Here is a 14,917-nt window from a genome sequence, read left to right as displayed (position 1 = left end):
TACCTAACTTTAAATCTGGCTTCACTAACAGCTACAGGAATTTCAGGTTTTGAGTGTAGCATAGGAACTTAACAATACCTGGTCTTTTACATTTTAACTCAGGCTTTGCAGCTTAGAAGCTTTACAATGCCTGGTCTTTAACTTCAGTTTCTTTTATCCTTTCAATATATATATATATATATATATATGTGTGTGTGTGTGTGTGTGTGTGTGTGTGTGTGTATACATAGATCGATCGATCGATCTATCTATCTATCTATCTATCTATCTATCTATCTATCTATCTTTCTCACAGTTTGTTTATCCATTCATCTATTGAAGGGCATGTAGGTTGCTTCCACAGTTTAGCTATGGTAAATTGAGTTGTTATGAACATTAATGTGGCTGTGTTACTATAGTATGGTGATTTTAAGTCCTTTGGATATAGACCAAGGAGTGGTATAGCTGGGTCAAATGGTGGTTCCATTCCAAGTTTTCTATGGAATCTCCATACTACTTTCCAGAGTGGTTGCACCAATTTGCAGTCCAACCAGCAATGTATGAGTATGCCTTTCCCTCACATCCTCACCAACATTTATTGTTGTCTGTATTCTTGATAACTGCCATTCTGATTGGTGTGAGATGAAATCTTAGAGTAGTTTTGATTTGCATTTCTCTAATTACTGTTATGCTTGAATTCGGGACCCCCCAAAAGACCACCAGAGACCAAGATCGATTTAAACAGCAAAGAGGTGTTTATTGAGAGCTAGCTTGGTCCTCTGCGTGCACACACAGCAACTGGTGACGCTGAGAAGCCCAGAGCCCAGGGTTTACAGCAGTTTTATACACTCTTTGGGGAAGGCAGGGACTTCACATACATCATAGCATCTCTTAGCAAATCATCACACACCGCGGGAAAATCAAATAACAACTCTAAAACATGATTAGCACATTCACTAGTGGGAACAAGTTGGGTAGAGGTGATTGGTTACTACAAGAGGGGGATTTATTTGAACTGATTGGTTTAAGCCAAGAGGGGTGTACATGCTGAACTACATGGTTTCCCAACACGTTATCAACCACCATAAACTACTGGAAGGGTCATCTGGCATCCCAGGTATTTCCCTGTCTCATGCTGATTGGTGGCTGCTAGGGGGTTGCTATGGATCCCCACCTAGCCTGACTGAGTCAGGGACACCTGGCACCGGGATCTCTCCTGTTATTTGTAGATAAACAACATAGCAGGGTGGGAATGTACCTGGAGGGCATGGTGAGAATGAATTGCTGAGAAATGCAGGACAACTCTTGAAATGTTAATGAAGTCCCGAGAAAAGCCCTAGGCCCAAAGTCCATCCCAAAGAAATGTTAATGAACAGCCCCAGCAGATTTGAAGATAGCCCATCCCAAAGAAGTGTTAATGAAGTCCTTCCTGCCCAGATTACTTCTTTGACCCACCTGTTTCCAACCCCTTGGGCCTTCCCACCTACATTCCACCACTAAAAGAACTATAAAAAGGGGAAACAACGGGAAACAACTGCATTTCCACGGATTCCACCTCTTGGGTCCCCTTCTTCCTCCTGGAGAAGTCTTTTCTGCTATCCTTTAATAAACTTCTATTTCCACTCTAAACTTGCCTCGGCGTGCTTCTCTGGTGTTATACTTCAACACTAGGGAAGCAACAGTGGTAACATCACCATGCACAAAACTCAACTCAAAGTGGATCAAGGACCTAGGAGACACTGCACCTAATATAGGAAAAAGTAGGCCCAAATCTTCATCACGTCAGATTAGGCCCCAACTCCCTTAACAAGACTCCTAAAGCACAAGAAAAAAAATCAAGAATTGATAAATGGGATGTACTCAAACTAAAAAGATTCTTCTCAGCAAAAAAAAAAAAAAAAAACCAAAAACACAGCCTACATTTGGGGAGCAAATTTTTGCCACACACAAGTCACATAGAACACTAATCTCCATGATATATAAAGAATTCAAAAAACTTAACACCAAAAACAACAACAACAACAACAACAACAAAAAAACAACCAAATCAATAAATGGGTTAAGGAGCTGAATAGAAACTTATCAGAAGAAGATATGCATTCTATCAACAAATATATGAAAAAATGTTCAACATTTCTAGTAATGAAAAACCAGCCTTTGCCTCAAAGCAAAGCCTGTCCATGGAAGGGACATCACCTTTGTCCTTGGAAAGACCCACAGAGCACTCCTAGGCACATTCCCACCCTGCTAAGTTGTTTATCTACAAATAACAGGAGAGATCTGCTGTGCCAGGTGTCCCTGACTCAGTCAGGCTAGGTGGGGATCCATAGCAACCCCCTAGCAGCCACCAATCAGCATGAGACAGGGAAATACCTGGGATGCCAGATGACCCTCCCAGTAGTTTATGGTGGTTGGTAACATGTTGGGAAACCATATAGTGCATCACTGTACACCCCTCTTGGCTTAAACAATCAGTTCAAATGAATACCCCTTTTGTACTGACCAATCACCCCTACCCAACTTGTTCCCACCAGTGAATGTGCTAATCATGTTTTAGAGTTGTTATTTGATTTTCCCCGCGGTGTGTGATGATTTGCTAAGAGATGCTATGATGTATGTGAAGTCCCTGCCTTCTCCAAAGAATGTATAAAACTGCTGCAAACCCTGGGCTCAGGGCCTCTCAGCGTCAACAGTTGCTGTGTGTGCACGCGGAGGACTGAGCTAGCTCTCAATAAACACCTCTTTGCTGCTTACATCGATCTTGGTCTCTGGTGGTCTTTTTGGGGTCCCGAATTCGAGCATAACAGTACCAGAGAATCAGGAGCTAAGATATTGTTCCCATGACAAAGTTGGTGAGGACATGGCTTCTATCTGAGCATGTCAATCTTTAAGGATATTTGTCACATTGCCAGAATTGTTAGGGATGTAAACACAACATTTAACTTTTAGGGTTACAGATGTCCTTTCCCTTGAGATACAGTTTAATAATTTAATGTCATCTGATCTTGCAAAATTCTTTTACTAGTATGACCTCTATGTCTAATAGAGAAATCTTTAATTCTGTTACTTAGGGCTGGATAACCATTCTAGCAAACACTAAGCCTACCAGTGTAGGTTAGAAATAGCTCTACTCTGGCAGTTCCTTTTGATAGTTATCAGGCATTCCTGCCTAAGAATCTCTTTTGTAGCCTCCAGTTTACTTATGCATGCCAGGCAAGAGTGCTACTGCATGAGCCACATCCCCAGCCCCTCATTAACACTTCTTTGGAATGGGCTATCTTCAAATCTGCTGCAGCTGTTCATTAACATTTCTTTTGGGATTAACATTTTTTGGTGCCTTTATCTAGTATGAGATATGGAGATATCTGTATTTATGTGGGTATGACTCTGTGTCTTCTATTATGTACCATTGGTCTACATGTCTATTTTGGTGCCAATACCATGCCATTTTGTTACTATAGCTTTGTAGTATAGTTTAAGTTCTGGTATTATGATGCCTCCTGCTTCACTCTTCTTGCTAAGGATTGCTTTGTCTATTCTGGGTCTCTTATTTTTCCAAATGAATTTCATGGTTGCTTTTTCTATTTCTATAAGGAATGACATTGGGATTTTAATTGGAATCGCATTGAATCTGTATAGCACTTTGGGTAGTATGGCCATTTTGATAATATTAATTTTGCCTATCCAAGAGCATGGGAGATTTTTCCATTTCTAAGGTCTTCTTCAAAATCTTTCTTTAGTGTTCTTCAGTTTTCATTATAGAGGTCTTTCACCTTTTTTGTTAAGTTGATTCCCCAATTTTTAAAAAATTTTTTAGTGTTGATGGACCTTTATTTTATTCATTTATTTACATGTGGTGCTGAGAATTGAACCCAGAGCCTCACACATGTGAGGCAAGCGCTCTACCACTGAGCCATAATCCCAGCCCCCAATTTTTTTTTTTAAGGCTATTGTGAATGGGGTAGTTTTCAGAGGATTTCTCTTTCAGAGGATTCATCCACAAATGTATAGAAATGCATTTGATTTATAGGTATTGATTTTATATCCTGCCTACTTTGCTGAATTCATTAATTTTAGAAGTTTTCTGGTGGAGTTTTTTGGATCCTCTAAGTATAGAATCGTGTTGTCAGCAAATAATGATAGTTTGAGTTCTTCTTTCCCCATTTGTATCCCTTTAATATCCTTCATGTGTTTAATTGCTCTGTCTAGAGTTTCAAGGATTATGTTGAATTGAAGTGGTGAAAGAGGATTTCCTGTATTGTTTCAGTTTGTAGAGGGAATGCTTCCAATTTTTCTTCATTTAGAATGATGTTGGCCTTGGGTTTAGCATAGATAGCTTTTACAATGTTGAGGTATGTTCCTACTATCCCTAGTTTTTCTAGTGTTTTGCACATGAAAAGGTGCTATATTTTGTCAAATGCTTTCTCTGCATCAATTGATATAATCATTTGATTCTTATCTTTAAGTCTACTGATGTGATGAATTACATCTATTGATTTCCGTATATTGAACCAAACTTGCATCTCTGGAATGAACCCCACTTGATCATAGTGCACTATTTTTTAAAATATGTTTTTGTATGCAATTTGCCAGAATTTTATTGATATTTTTTGTGTTGATATTCATCAGGGATATTGGTCTGAAGTTTTCTTTCCTTGATGTGTCTCTGCCAGGTTTCAGTATCAGGATGATACTGGCTTCGTAGAATGAGTTTGGAAGTGTTCCTTCCTTTTCTACTTCACGGAATAATTTGAAGAGTACTGGTATTAGTTCTTCCTTGTAGGTCTTATAGAACTCAGCTATGAATCCTTCTGGTCCTGGGCTTTTCTTGGTTGGTAGGCTTTTGATGGCATCTTCTATTTCTTTGCTTGAAATTGATCTGTTTAAATTGCGTATATCCTCTTGATTCAGTTTGGGTTGATCATATGCCTTTAGAAATTTGTCAGTGTCTTCGAGGTTTTCTATTTTACTGGGTATAAATTTTCAAAATAGTTTCTGTCTTCTGTATTTCAATCATGTCTGTTGTGATATTTCCTTTTTCATCACAAATTTTAGTAATTTGAATTTTATCTCTCCTTCTTTTCATTAGAGTGGCTAAAGGTTTGTCAACTTTATTTATTTTTTCAAAGAACCAGCTTTATATTTTGTTAATATTTTGAACTGTTTCTTTAGTTTCAATTTGAAATATGTTTTAGTGAATCTTTCTTATATAAACTTTATAATGTCTATTTTTCCATAAAATATTACATGTAAGAGTCCTCTTTATTTAACGGTTTTGTTGCAAAGATGCTATTAAGGATTTTTAAAAAACATTTCTTAAGCTTTGCTGATCTTGACTTTTTTTCCTCCCTTTCTTTTTTTCAAATTATGGGAAATTACACTAAATGAGTTAAATCAGAAACAGTACTAACTAAAAATAATTTTAAGCACATTATTATTATCCAAATGATAGTTGTGACCTCCAAATGTTATAAAATGAGAGTATAAAAGCAACTAATATCTTAAAATTTCACCAACCTGTAACTAATATCTCAAATTCTGTTCCCTTTTTTAATTTATTACAAATCTTAGTATTGCATATAATTTAGGAAGCATTTTTATCATCTCATTTATAAGAAGAAATTTAACAGTAGTTGTGTTCAAAGAATTCATTCTAGTTAGAGGACACAGATAAGGAAAGCAATAATACAGTGTTGTAATAGCCATAGTGTGCTATCTAATTATCCACCTACCTGCCTACCTACCTAGTAGATTGATAGGGATTAGTAGGTAGAGAAGGTAGGAAGGAGGAGACTAGGAAGGTATCTCAAAATAGATCATTTGAGCTGATCTTGAATGAAGAGTAGAGTTAGCCAAATTTGAAAAGATGGGCATTCTAGGTTGAGAAAGGAGTATTATTTGGGGAGTGGGGATATCGAGGATTGAACTCAGGGGCATCGGACTACTGAGCCACATCCCTAGCCCTATTTTAAATTTTATTTAGAGTCTATTCTCAATGAATTGCTTAGTGCCTCACTTTTTGTTGGGGCCAGCTTTGAACTCACAATCTTCGTGCCTCAGCCTCTGGAGCCGCTGGGGATTACAGGCATGTGCCACCACACCCAGCTGAGGAGTATTTTTAAAAGTTCAGAAGTGAGAGAGAACATGGCTCCCACTATCCACCAATCCCTCTCCAATACTCTGGGGACTGGACTCAGGAATGCCTTATCACCTAGCTATATCCTCAGTCCGGGGTCCCGCCCATGCTAGGCAAGTGCTCTATCGGTGAGCCACAATCCCAGCCCCTGTTTTTTATTTTTTAAATCCCAATTTGTAATGCTGGCAAATATTTGAAGAAAGAAAATACCATACAAGTCAGACTAAATATTCTGTGAATTGTATTTGGCTCACTAGCCACATTTTTATACCATGGCCTGTTCTTATACAGCAATAAAGCTCAAGCAGTACTGCTTACTTATGTAGATATGTACTCTTCCTACATTTATTTCAACTGTTTGGCTTCCATATGGCTTTAAGTTTATAATCTTTTTTTCAATATTTTTTTAAGAGAGAGAGAGAGAATTTTTTTTTTTTAATATCTTTTTTTTTGTTCTCGGCGGACACAACATCTTCGACAGTTTGTGGTGCTGAGGATCCAACCCAGGCCGCATGCATGCCAGGCGAGTGCGCTAAGGCTTGAGCCACATTCCCAGCCCTAAATTTATAATCTTTACACTAAATCTACTGAAGAGTTCCTGTCAGATCTAGAAATCTAACAATCTGAATGCATCTATTAAGCAACCATAATATAGATTTGAATAGCTGCAATAAGTGGAAAATTTGAGTTATTTTGCAGTTAAATTTAAGTAAAAGGGTTCTTTTCTTCTTGCCTAAATGTTTACGCAATTGTTTTAATTTGCTGGTAGTTTCAGGTAGATTTTGTATAGAACATACTTTCTTTGTATTGTTCAGGTAATAGCAATAAACACTACTTTTTACCTTTATTTTATAAATGAGGAACCTATGAGAGTTCTAACATGTATGTACTCCTAAATAACAATCTAGATTTATAGTTAAAAGAAACAATGGAAATGACCCAGCTCTTGTTCAACAGGTAGCTTCTTATTCACTCTTCTTAGAAAAACTCTTATATCACTAGTACAGAGAACGACAAGGTGGATCAAAAATTTTATTTGATTTTCTTCCAAAGGCCTAGATCTTATGTCCTGTGACACTGCCTGTTTAATTAAGAGGGAGTAACTAGCACTTACAGCCATTGTCAGGGCCCCTCATCAGGGGAATGGGTTTCCAAATTTGTGGAGGAAGTTACTGTTAAGTATGTTTCCAGTGGTTTTGGATACTTCCTAGTAGGTGTTACGCACATTAAATATTTGTTGCCCATTTCCTTTAATGCAGGTCATATATAAGCCCATAGCTACTTATGGAGAACAATTTTTGAATATCTTTTACATGATAGAAAATATATACCCTTCATAAATAGACTATAGAATTTAGTTCTTAGTAAAATTAGAATTTTTCTTTCAAATTGTAGGTTTTAAGATGGTAATAATATGTGTGATATTTAAGAAAAAAAAGTATATGCTGTGAGGTCCATTAAATTGAATTATAGGTTGGTAGTCACAACTCCACCTATAGCACCCCTTTACCACACAAGTGTCAAAACAGGATCGGTCAGTGTGGAAACAGAAGGGTACAGGATGTATTAGAATCTGAAATCTTTCTCCAGGATATGAGGTGCTTAGAAGAACTTTATTTACATCTAAGGTTATCTTAACATGAGCCATTTAAGGAATGGAATTGAATGATCTGGAGGAAGAGGTAAGAAAAGAAATTGGTTTTGGAATTCTGTATTGAGTTTGCTAAGATTTACGTGTTTTTGGTATGGAAGAAGATTAGATTTTTTTTTTCTATTTTTTAGAATTTTACTTACTCTTTTGTCCCTAGTCTGTTTTTACTATTTGGAATGGTTAATTATTGAAAATTGGAAATGGGCACAGACTATTTAGGGAGCACAAAGGGATTATTATTATTTATAAGTCCTTAAAGTTGGAAATGTTCTGGAGCCTCTGAAAATGTCCAGACTCATTAAAGAATTTTAATGGAGTAATACAATGTTCTAATTGAGAAATACATTGTTCTAAGAGTCTTTGAAATTCTGAAGATAAATTTATATGATGTTTCTGTTCTGACAAGCTACTCACATAATTTAATTTCCATACACACTACACAACATGTATGGAAGGTTTGTAACACCTTAAAAATAATTATTAAGCAATTTCTGCTACTCTCTGATACTAGAAGTTCTTGAAACTCCCCAGGATGTGGGAAAGGAAAGAGCAATTTGAGTTCTGGAAAACTAGGCCACATTTTAGTTCTTGAAAATCACATTCAGTTAACTTTGACTTTTTAAAAAATTTCTACAAGAGTTTACACTGGGAAATTTTACTAAGGTTCTAAGATTTTGTTCATCTATTGTGTTTTCTTGGGAGATTTGTTCAGGTAGAAGTATCTGCTCCTTTTTCAGTTGCTTCCCTGCAGACTTGAGTTAGGCAGAATTTGATGAGATGATACTGGTATGGAGACCTATGTATTAGGTCTCCATATGTATTAGACCTATGTATTATTTACACCTATTAACCTAAATTGCCTACTACAAACAAATCCATCTCTGGGCACTTTATTCAACCTCCCTAAAAATAGGATCCTAAATTTAGAGGGCAAGTTGCTACTTTTAGCTCTTCTACTCAGATGAAAACAACATGTCTTGGGCCAAAGTCTACACGGGTTGGATTTAGTCAGAGCCATCTGCCAGCGCCTAGATCACTGAGAGAAGTGACAAACCCCTGGCATCCTCCATAGGGCAAAGGAGAGCCTATAGATGTTTTCTTGTGTAGGAGAGGTTAAACCCAGATCAGACCACTGCTGACCCGAGACGCTTTCCTGCCCAAAGTCCAAAGTCCAGACACGGTTGGCAATGCACCCTGGCCGAGTACTGCAGGCCATTTTCTGACAGGAATGCAGGAGGCGGCAGGTTTCCTTGGGCCAGCTGGGTCCCCCGGGGTACGACGCCTTAAGGGCTTGTGTGGGGTGCAGATGGCTCTAGTGGAGGAGAGGGCTGGGGTTGGCCCCGGACCCTGGGTCGAGGGGGCGCGCCGCGCTCACGCCGGGCTGCGCCAAAAGCCTCTGAGAGAAGTTGCCGCCACAGCAACTGAAGCCAGAGCCTTGCCACAGCCCTGGTCTTCAGGCCTGTGCGGCCCCGCACCCCAGCGTAGAGCCTGAGATCGAATCCCAGATCCCTTGACTTCCAAGGCCCTTGGCTTCCCCAGGTAGAGCGCCGGTCCCTTTAAGAGCTAACTACCAGGACACGTCTACCAACATCGCGCGAGGAAGAAGGGGAAGTTTACCGCGGTCCGCGCCTCCCCGCCTCTCCGCCGCAGCCTGGCCGAAACCAAACTGAGGGGTGGGTGGCATGTCGAGGAGGCGCCGTGGGCTGGAGTGGGAGGGGCTTGAACCTGCTCTGTTTCAGAATGCACGGCTTAGCGAAGGGGACCAGGCTCCCCCCGCAGGCAGCGTGAGCGCAAGAGGCCTGTGGGATCCCGTGCCCGCGGCTCCCCCCGCAGCCGGCTCGCAGTGGTCTGCTCCGTCGCCTGGTGCAGGTTCGGGTTCCGGAACGAACGCCAAGTGTCCGCCGCCTCTTTTGGCGTGGCTGGGCAGGCCGTCGTTGCGGCAGCAACAGCCAAAGCAACGTTGGCATGATGGAGGGGCCCAGGGCTGCCCCTCAGTGGTACTGGAGGCTGGTCCTAGAAGAAGTACGCAGGGTGAGTGGGCGCGATCGTGGTTACGTGGCCCTGGCATAGCGGGGCCGCCGGGGAGCGCAGCCCCTGACTTTGGCGTTGGGGTTGGCGCCTCGCTTGTCAGGGGTTCTGAAGCCAGATCTATCCTGCCTCCGGCGGTAGTCGGGTCAGGGTGCTTGGAAGGGTTTTGTATAGTAGCAGGGGACCTGGAGATCAGGAAGGTGACGAACGCATTCGCCCTGCTGGACTTTGCAAAGGGGTAGTTACCGTTAACCCCTACTCCCCAAATGAATTAGCTGTTCTGTTTTGTTATTTGTTTTGAATAGGGATTACTGACACGTGATTCTTCCGACTGTGAGAACCTTGGGGAGCGATCCTCTGAAATGAGTTTTATATTTAGTGATGAAACTTCTCGTTGTCTTGCGCGGGAGTTGGGATTCTGATTCTGCGGTCTTTCAATATAGAATGCCCGTTTGAGGTGCTTTGCCATAAAGCTAGATTGTTCTTTGCTTGTCTGTGTCTTAACGTAAAAGGTCTAAGCATAGTAAATTCTCAGTTAAAATTTACTTTTTTTCAGGTTCACTTTGTAATCAGGTTTTTCTCCTTAAGTGTCCGTAAGTGTTTTTGTTGTCATGTTTAGGAGCATTTATGTCGCTCTGTTTCAAAAAAACTGCATTACGTTTTTAAAAAGACTTAAATATATATATATATTAGTTGTAGTTGGACACAATACCTTTATTTTTATGTGATGCTGAGGATCGAACCTAGGGCCTCACATGTGCTAGGCAAGCGCTCAACCCTGAGCCACAACCCCAGCCCCTTAAAAAAGACTTTTTAAAATCTTGAGGCAATTATGATTGTTTTCTTCCTATGTGAATTAAAAGTATTGTTGCCATGCTTTTCGTTCATTTATTCAACCTTAGTGTATTTAGCATACACTCATGAATGACAAGGTCAGCTGTATGGAGGTTCTAAATGGACTAATACATACTTCTGGTCCTTAGCAACATGCTGTCTGTTAAAGGAGAGAAGACAAAAAAATTAGTCCAAAGTAGAAACTGATGAAGTGCTTACTGAAGCGTACATACAAAGTGAGGGGTGGGAAAGATAACATTTTTTTAATTGGTTAGTAAAGTATTTCCAGGCTGTGCAGATAGTTAAAGTAGAGGAGGCATAAAACAGCCAGGTGTGTGCAGAGAAGTAGGACCTGTATTACTTAGAGTATAAAGTGGACTCAGGGCATGATGTGCAATGATGCTTACTGGAAATAAGTAGGTTCCAAGTGCTACTGTAAGGTGCTGGAGAGCTGTTGAGGGCTTTTCAGTGTTTCGACTTTACATAGCTTCCTGATAGTAGCATGTAGGTTAGATGTCAGTGAAACAAAACTCAAAACAGGCTTTAAGGGAGAAGTGACAATGGTAGGGATAAGAGAACAGGGTACTGAATGGGGAGATATTTAGAAGCTAAAAGTTAAAATGGTTATGGACTATATGGTTACTGATTAGATTTGATTAGATGGAAAGAGAGAAGAAACCTAAAATGACTCCTAGGTTTTTGGCTATGGCAGTTTAACTCATTTACTAAGATGGGGTTTATAAGGAAGTTGTGGAGGAGAGATAATTTCAGATTGTACATATTTCTCTTTCTTCATTAAGAACAACAATAATCAATACTTTTTTGTTTTTTTTAAACAAGACTCCAATGGAGAGAGACATGGAGAGAGGCTGTCAGGTTCTGCAGGATTTTCTTCTCTGATGATCATCTTTTTTTTTCCCCCCAGGGATTGAACTCAGTGGTACTTAACCAGTGAGCCACATCCCTAGCCCTTTTTATGTTTTATTTTGAGACAGGGTCTTGCTAAGTTGCTCAGTGCCTCCCTAATTTGCAGAGGCTGGCTTTGAACTCAAAATCCTCCTGCCTCAGCTTCCCAAGTCACTGGGATTACAGGTGTGTGCCACCACACTCGACCATCCATATGATTTTTTTTTTTTTTTTTTTTGCTAAATGACACAGCTCTTACCACACTGGCCTGGGTGTTAGGAAGTCACAACATTGCTTTGATTTTAATTTTCTTTCTAGTTTTTTTAAAGCATTATTTTTTAGGAAGTGGGAGGTACTGGGGATTTAACCCAGGGACAATTTACCATTGAGCTACATCCTTTTTATTTTTTATCTTGAGACAGAGTCTCACTAAGTTGCTTAGAGTCTTGCTAAATCACTGAGGCTGGCTTGAACTTGTGATCCTCTTGCCTCAGCTTCCTAAGTTGATGGGATTATAGACATGTTGCATGGCACATTTGACTTTGAGCAACTGTTAAACTGTATTCCACAGAGGCTACATCTTTTTACATCCCCATGAGCAGTTTGAGTTCCAATTTTCTGTACTCTTAACATTTTTATGTGTGTGTGTTTAAATAGCTACTCTGGGGAGTGTACAGTGGTATCTTGTGGCTTTGATTTGCATTCCCTAATAAATAATGACATTGAACATCTTTACATGTGCTTATTGGCTATTTGTATATATTTTCTTTGGAGAAATATCTATCTTTAGTCTATTTAAACAAATGATTTGTGTTTTTATTAAGTCATAAGAGTTCTTTTTTAAATTTTTTTTTTATTTTTAAAATTCTTTTTTAGTCATACATGACAGCAGAATGTATTTTGACATATAATACATACATGAAAGAGTTCTTTATTTAGGTACTAGTCCCTTCTCAGATACATGATTTGCAAATATTTTCTCTTATTTTGTGTATTGTCTTTTCTTGATGGTATTCTTTGAAGCACTAAAATTTTAAATTTTGATTAAGTTCAACTTGTTTATTTTTTCTTTGATTGCTTGTGTTTTGGTGTCATATCTAAGAAACCATTGCTTAAAACAAGTCACAAAGATTAACACCTATGCTTCCTTTGAAGAGTTTTAGCTTTCACATTAAGATCTTTGATCCATTTTGAATTAATTTTTATGTATAAAGTCTGAGTCCAGATTCATTCCTTGGCGTTTGAATATTGATTTATCCTAGTATGATTAGTTGAAAGGACTGTTCTTTCCACATTGATTTGTTTTGATATTGCTGTTGAAAATAATTGGCTGTGAATTTAAGGGTTTATTTCTGTACTCTAATTTCTGTTCCTTTGATCTATGTATTACATAGTTATGTTATTATATTGTCTTTTAAAATTTTTCTGACATCATCTTAATTATTATAGTTTTGTAATACATTTTTGGAGTAGGGAAGTATGAGTCTGCCAATATTATTTTTCTTTATCAGTATTATTTTGGATGTTTGGGGTTTCTTGCATTGCTAAATGAATTTTATGATCAGCTGGTCCATTTCTGCAAAAAAGAGGATGTTGGAGTTTACATAGGGATTGCTTTGAATCTGTAAATCACTTTGGGAAGTATTGCTGTCTTTGACATAAAGTCTTCCAGTCCACAGACAGAGGGTATTTTTCCATTATTTAGATCTCAGTTTCTTTCAACAATGCTTTGTAGTTTTCAATGTGAGCTTCTTTTGTTGAATTTAGTTCTAATATCTTATTTTTTTGGATGCTACTGAAAATAAAGTGCTTTTTTAAACTTGCATGTTCAGTTTGTGGAATCCATCGTATTCACCAGGTAAAACCTAAGCTGGATGAAATGAGGGAAGGAACATCTGAATCTGAGTCATTCAACTTCTTTCTTTGCCTTTCCAGCTGCTATTTCTCATCCTTGAAAGGTCTGAGGCATTTCTGTTGCCCTCCAGTTTGAAAATCTTTGCATCTCACTGTGATGCTTTTCTTCATCACTTGGGTGATAATGGTTGAAAGTTGCCAGAAAAATGTTTTTGGATATCTTCTGTTTGGTGTTACTCTGGGAGCCCATTTTGTGAAAAGGATATTAATAGAGTTGAACACATGCATTTGAACCTATATTTGTAATCAATAATTATTGTCAAAAATGCAGGTTTATGGACTTAATTTTTTTTTTTTTTTCTTGAAGGTTGTGGAAGCATTGCCTGAAGATATGAGACCAGGCCCTAATCCTTATGGCCTTCCGTGGGAGTTGGTGATTTGTGCAGCTATTGGATTTTTAGCTATTTTCTTGTTTTTGTGGAGAAGTTTTAAATCTGTAAGTAAGCAGTATATACTAAGAGAAAATGTTCATTCTGACTAGAGTCTGAACAAGTAGTATGAGAAACATTTGTTTTTTTAAGGAAACAGGCTGTAGTTTGGTGGTAACACATGTTAATGTGTGGCTAACAGAAACTATGTATTCAGAGGAACTTTTTTTTGTATAAATATTTTATTTTGTTTATTTAAAAAAAAATTATTTTTTTAGTTGTAGGTGGACACAATGCCTTTATTTTATCTTTATTTGGTGCTGAGGATCAAACCCAGTGCCTCACACATGCTAGGCAAGTGCTCTACCTCTGAGCCACAACCCCAGCCTCATGTATAAAAATTTTAAAGAATTTCTTTATAGAAGTATTATACACTAATATTAAACCCCTACCTTTATTTATTTATTCTTTTTCTCTCCCCTCCTTCTCCAACATCTGTGAATGTATCACTTAACTTGGAATAAAAAACATTGTCGGGCTGGGGATGTGGCTCAAGCAGTAGCGTGCTTGCTTGGCATGCGTGCGGCCCGGGGTTCGATCCTCAACACCACATACAAACAAAGATGTTGTGTCCGCCGAAAACTGAAAAATAAATATTAAGATTTTTCTCTCTCTCTCTCTCTTAAAAAACAAAAACAAAAACAAAAACAAAACATTGTCACTTACATTTAGGTAATCCTCCCTCATTTCACTCCCCACCTTTAAAAATTTTGGGGACATCATATTATATCCTTTAAAAGTATAGATTATAATTTTACTTGATATCATGCCATATGTCATCTTTTGAGCTTTGTTTTTGACCTTATGTTGTTAAGATACATCCATATTTTGAATGTTAAGATTCATCATACCATGCTGCATGCAGTGGTGCATGCCTATATTCCCATCAACTCCGGAGTCTGAGGCAGGAGGATTGAAGTTCAAGGCCAGCCTCAGCAACTTAGTGAGACCCTGTCTCAAAATACAAAGGGCTGGGGATGTAGCTCAGTGGTAAGTGCTTCTGGTTTCCATCCCCAGTACCAAAAAAAAAAAAAAAAAAAA

At 38.6% G+C, this 14,917-nt stretch overlaps 1 protein-coding gene across 20 annotated transcripts in view; it reads left to right on the top strand.

The window, feature by feature from the left end:
* Mia2 (MIA SH3 domain ER export factor 2) overlaps nt 1-14,917 on the top strand; it is a 102,486-nt gene that overhangs the window by 19,068 nt on the left and 68,501 nt on the right. For 9 of the 20 annotated variants that reach the window (XM_048798640.1, XM_048798643.1, XM_048798639.1 and 6 more), the window contains exon 7: nt 13,756-13,884. In XM_048798640.1, the coding sequence (XP_048654597.1) occupies nt 13,756-13,884 (129 nt within the window). Of the gene's footprint in view, nt 1-7,641; nt 7,798-8,934; nt 9,040-9,563; nt 9,798-13,755; nt 13,885-14,917 lie in introns of those variants that run through there. The other 11 variants (XM_015491343.2, XM_048798650.1, XM_015491324.2 and 8 more) reach the window with 7 other exon arrangements.

Source organism: Marmota marmota, unplaced genomic scaffold (genome assembly GCF_001458135.2).
Source record: "Marmota marmota marmota unplaced genomic scaffold, marMar, whole genome shotgun sequence".
Classification (NCBI taxonomy): Eukaryota; Metazoa; Chordata; class Mammalia; order Rodentia; family Sciuridae; genus Marmota; species Marmota marmota.
The sequence above is the reverse complement of the archived record's forward strand: the minus strand, read 5'-3'. Positions and strand labels throughout refer to the sequence as shown.